At 30.8% G+C, this 4,785-nt stretch overlaps 1 protein-coding gene across 1 annotated transcript in view; it reads right to left on the bottom strand.

Moving 5' to 3' along the window:
- Window positions 1-589: 589 nt before the first annotated feature.
- LOC106869862 (sodium/potassium/calcium exchanger 4) overlaps window positions 590-4,785 on the bottom strand; it is a 186,659-nt gene continuing 182,463 nt past the window's right edge. The window contains exons 19-20 of the mRNA XM_014915782.2: window positions 3,783-3,848; window positions 590-3,307 (exon numbers count right to left, since the gene is read on the bottom strand). Of these exons, the coding sequence (XP_014771268.1) occupies window positions 3,161-3,307; window positions 3,783-3,848 (213 nt within the window). The 3' untranslated portion in view covers window positions 590-3,160. The remainder of the gene's footprint in view (window positions 3,308-3,782; window positions 3,849-4,785) is intronic.

The following is a 4,785-nucleotide window of genomic DNA, read 5'->3' as shown; positions in this document are numbered from 1 at the left end:
GGATAGGTTGTACTTGTTACTACTATCCCTAAGTGAGAGAGAGGGAGTGAGAGAGAGGGAGTGAGAGAGAGAAAGAAAACTCAAATAGGTTATTTGTAGAGTAGAAATGTATAGTGGAAATTGGTAGATTTTATGCCTTACACTGATCCACAGTTTGATCCTTAGTAAGGGTGCTTCAAACTGACTTGTCCAAAGAATCCCTTGTATAGGGCTCAGATGTTAAACTACTGGTTACTGTAAGGTATTGAACCTTTGTATTCACACACTATATATACATACATATATATATCAGGGTTTTATAAAATTGTGTATAGATAAATATATCAGTCAATCAGATTTCAACATTGTCTTATTTCACATTTTATTAATGCATTTTTACAATATTACATATTACAAGTACTTTCGTGTTTTATAACAATCTTCAGGTAGTATCAACATTAACAAACAGCTAATTAGCTTCACATTTGACAACTGTAGTGAAAGAACATTTAATGCTTTCTGATAGGCTCTATCAGATTGAAAAGCTTACAAACTCTATTGAAAATCAGACTAAGCTGGGATTTGATTGACTAGTGTGTGTGTGTGTGTGTGTGTGTGTGTGTGTGTGTGTGTGTGTGTGTGTAGTGTGCCACATGTGTGTGTGTACATGTGTGTGCAGTATATATATATATCTATATATATAACCAAGCAAAAATAAAATCCAGCAAAAATCGTTTAAAAAAGAGGATATATAGTGGTTTGTTTATTTACATGGTAAGCACGTCAGCAAAAATGGTTGAAATACAGCAGCATGCTCACATATTTTTGGATAAGAAAGAAAAGATGGAATTTTTGATTTCCAAATAACAAGCTTCATTGCTTTTGTTGAATGATTTTTCAACAAAAGGACAATAAATTAAATTTAGAAGAATTTTAGGTGTTTGAGTTTGATTCAGTAGTATTCAAATATCGTTAATTGGCATTAAGTCACCACTACCACCACACACACACAAACACACACGCACGCACACACACACAAACACACACGCACGCACACACACACACACACACACATACACACAGAGACATAAATAACATACATATATGTTGACATATGCACACTGTATTTTGGTACAGTTATATTGTTGATTTATAAATTAAACACAAGAGCCATAGCAAATGACTAATCAATTTCTTCTAGAGTTAATTGTATTAAAACCCTATCTACTGTTCTTTGATATCCTACTTGATACCCTATCTTGATACCATGCTTCAGCGAAACAAGAGTATCAAGAAAGCAAAGTATATCACTTTGATGATTTTGATAAAACTAGGGAATAAATTAGTGGATAGGCATAGTTCATGTGTTTCATTTATTAGAAATAGCCCATAAAGATGTATCAAATACAATGTATTTATGTATATAAATATGTGCATGTATATGTCTGTTATTTAAGCAAGACTAAGCTCCATTTTTTTATTTGTTTTAAAAAAAGGATTTATCACATTTCTTTCATGGTCCCTTATATTTCATTGGAATCTTATAATATTCAAAGTTCATTCTTATTTCAAGACCTTCTCAGAACTATTTTTCAAATATTCTTGGATTATTATTATTATTATTATTATTATTATTATTATTATTATTATTATTATTATTATTATTATTATTATTATTATTTATTTATTTATTTATTTATCCATTTATTTCTGTAAAAAAATTTTATATCAACGGTTGGGACATTTGAAATTTGATACTAAGAAATGAGAGAAGCAGACAGACAACAAAATTTTCAATGATCCTAATGTAAGATTTTAAACAGCAATAACAATTGCCTCTACAATTATTTCAGATGAACAATTTAGAGAAGGTCTTGAAACTGGAAGAGATCCTTAGAAACGTATTGTTCCAAATGGAATGTACTGCAATAAACACGTTATTTTAAGAAGTCTTTAATATAAAATTTAAAACTAGAGCATAGTTAAGGTTTCAACAATAAATGTTTTAAATGTAAAATAAAAACTAAAAAAAAACCAAAATGACTTTAGCCGTAGACCCAGCTATAAGGTCACAAAGATAGCTAAATCCCAACATAATTAATGATGTAATTCTGAGTGGATTATGAAACAACTGTAACCTCTATGGAAATATTAAAACTCTTTGCCTCTTGCCTCTGTTTTATTTGTTTATATATATGTGTGTGTGTGCGTGTGTGTGCGTGTGTGTGTGTATGTGCATGTGTAATTACATACAAGTAATTTAAATTGATAATAAAAGTATAGCTTTCATTAAAAACAAAACTGATTATGTGGACATTGGTGATAATAATCATTTAACAGCTTAGTCTTACTTCATCTCCACTTTTCCTTAATTCTTTTTTACTATTATCATTATTATTATTATTATTATTATTATTATTATTATTATTATTATTATTATAGCTGTTAATATTAACTAACTTTGAGAGATTCTGGCAAAATAATGTTACAGCAATTGTTTGAGTTAATCAGGGACTAATATTTTCAAGAAAAGCAAAAGGAGTTAAGGAATATATTAAAACATATCTGACTGAATTAAATAATAAATAAATAAATAAATGTGATGACAGTGATGATGAGAGATCCTGCTGGCCATCAGAATGAAAATGTGTAGGATATTAATATCCAGTAACAGATGATAGCAACAGCATTTGTAGTAGCAGATCTGGTGGTGGTGGTGGTGGTAGTGTATTTTTAGTAGTATTTATAGTAGTAGAGTCTGTAGTATTAGTAGTAGTAGTAGTAGTAAAAAAAATTGTTGTAATAGAAAGGGTTGAAATTTTAATAACTACATTTTAAAGATATTTTGCTCATGAGTATTCTAACGATGTGTTTCCCAAAATTAGGAAAAAATTGTTCTTTAGAATATGTCGGCACTTCCGGTACAGTATTTCAGTTCTGCGGCAATAAAAAGTGGTTTATTCTAATGCCGTTTGGATGTTTGTCCTCATTGCATTAAAATTGCATTCAATTAACAAATGGTGGTTCTATATTTACAGAGAATGGATGTTAATGTTTTAAAGATAACTAACTACCATTCCTGCAATAATGTTGGCAATGAATGCAAATAAAAAGGAAAATGAGAGGCAGTGAAGGCCGATAATCAGTGTTAGGCATTGATTTGTTGTCAGTGGTGTGTCATTCACTCAGTGCACATAGGGAGGTTAACAAAGCCAAGGACATTGCATTCAATCATAACTGACAAGACTAAGTAGATAGCATAGGTAACAAGACAAGCGATCCCAACGTAGCGGTTAAGATACCAGCCGGCTTTTCTGATAGCACTAACCTACAAAGTAAAAAGAAATATCATTAAATAAAATTTTGTTGATCATTAATTGATCATGTTAATTATTAATACATTATATTTATTGATCATATAGATTATTAAATTATATTTATTGATATTTTTAGACCAGTAATTTTAAAAAATTTTAGTTAAAAACTATTGATAATCACTACCTTGTTGTTAAAAGTGGAAACAAGGTTTTAGAGGTTCTGAAGACACTCGCATAAGGTGCTATGCAGTGAGACTGAACCTCAAAAGATGTGGTTGGAAAGCAAGCTTCTTACCACAGAGCCACACCTGTACCTATGTATATTGTTTATTTTTAGAATAACATTGTAGGGTAGGTGTGAGCAGTCAGATCTGGCCAGTTTAAATATAAAACAGGTAGAGTATTTGAGGTGGGTATGGCCTGTTTAAATGCTATAGTGTTAACAAAGCAAAGTAATTGAAAGAGATAAATGTTATTAGTACTTACGGTTGCAATCACTGTAATAAACAGCAATAAAATTGAGTAGACCATCCCGTTACTGTTAATATGCACCTAAAATACAAATAATATAATGTGAATGTCATAAGAATTTATAACCTTTTGAGAGAATATGAAATAATTCTCTTCTAGAATAGCAGATCTCTAAGTGCATAAAGCTATAACTGATATCCAAAAGGGATTTTTAACCCAATATTCAAAAGCTAACACATGCACACACACACACACACACACATTATGTATATGTGTATATATATATATATATATATATACGATGGGCTTCTTTCAGTTTCCATCTACTAATTCCCCTCACAAGGTCTTGGCCTGAGGCTATAGTAGAAGGCACTTGCCCAAAGTGCCACACAGTGGTACTGAACCCAAAACTGTGTGGTTGGGAAGCAAACTTCTTACCACACAGCCACATCTGTGCCTCATATATACAGTAGAACCTTGCAGTACGAGTGCACCATTGTGCTAGTAGTTTGCTGTATGAACTAAGACTTGTGCAAATTTTTGTCTTGAAGTGCGAGTGGAAATCCACAGTACGAGCACACAAATAGTCCCATCTTTAAGGTAATTCAGTTAATAAAACCAGTTATATATTTCCTTTGTATTGTCTTTTTTATAACTGTCATTTTACTTGTAACTACGCCTTTCCTGTTTTAAAACCCTTAAAAAATTATTTTTTAGTGGTTTTTGGGAATTGGAACAGATTAATTATATTTTAGTTAATTTCAATGGGGAAAACTGATTTGTAAAATTAGTAAATCATAATACGAGCTTGGTCATGGAATGAATTAAACTCATACTGCGAGGTATCACTGTTACCGGCCATGACGAAGGGAAATAGCCCTGAAACTCGAGTCGCCTTTATATATTTATATTTATATATTTATATATTTGATCCTTTAAATTGAACACTCAATATTTCATCTACATTCAATACTTTCTTTCATGGTGTCATCCATTTTTATTTTATTTTATTTTATAT

This window comes from Octopus bimaculoides, chromosome 11 (assembly GCF_001194135.2).
Source record: "Octopus bimaculoides isolate UCB-OBI-ISO-001 chromosome 11, ASM119413v2, whole genome shotgun sequence".
In the NCBI taxonomy this organism is placed as follows: domain Eukaryota; kingdom Metazoa; phylum Mollusca; class Cephalopoda; order Octopoda; family Octopodidae; genus Octopus; species Octopus bimaculoides.
This window is presented reverse-complemented; position numbering and strand designations above follow the sequence as displayed.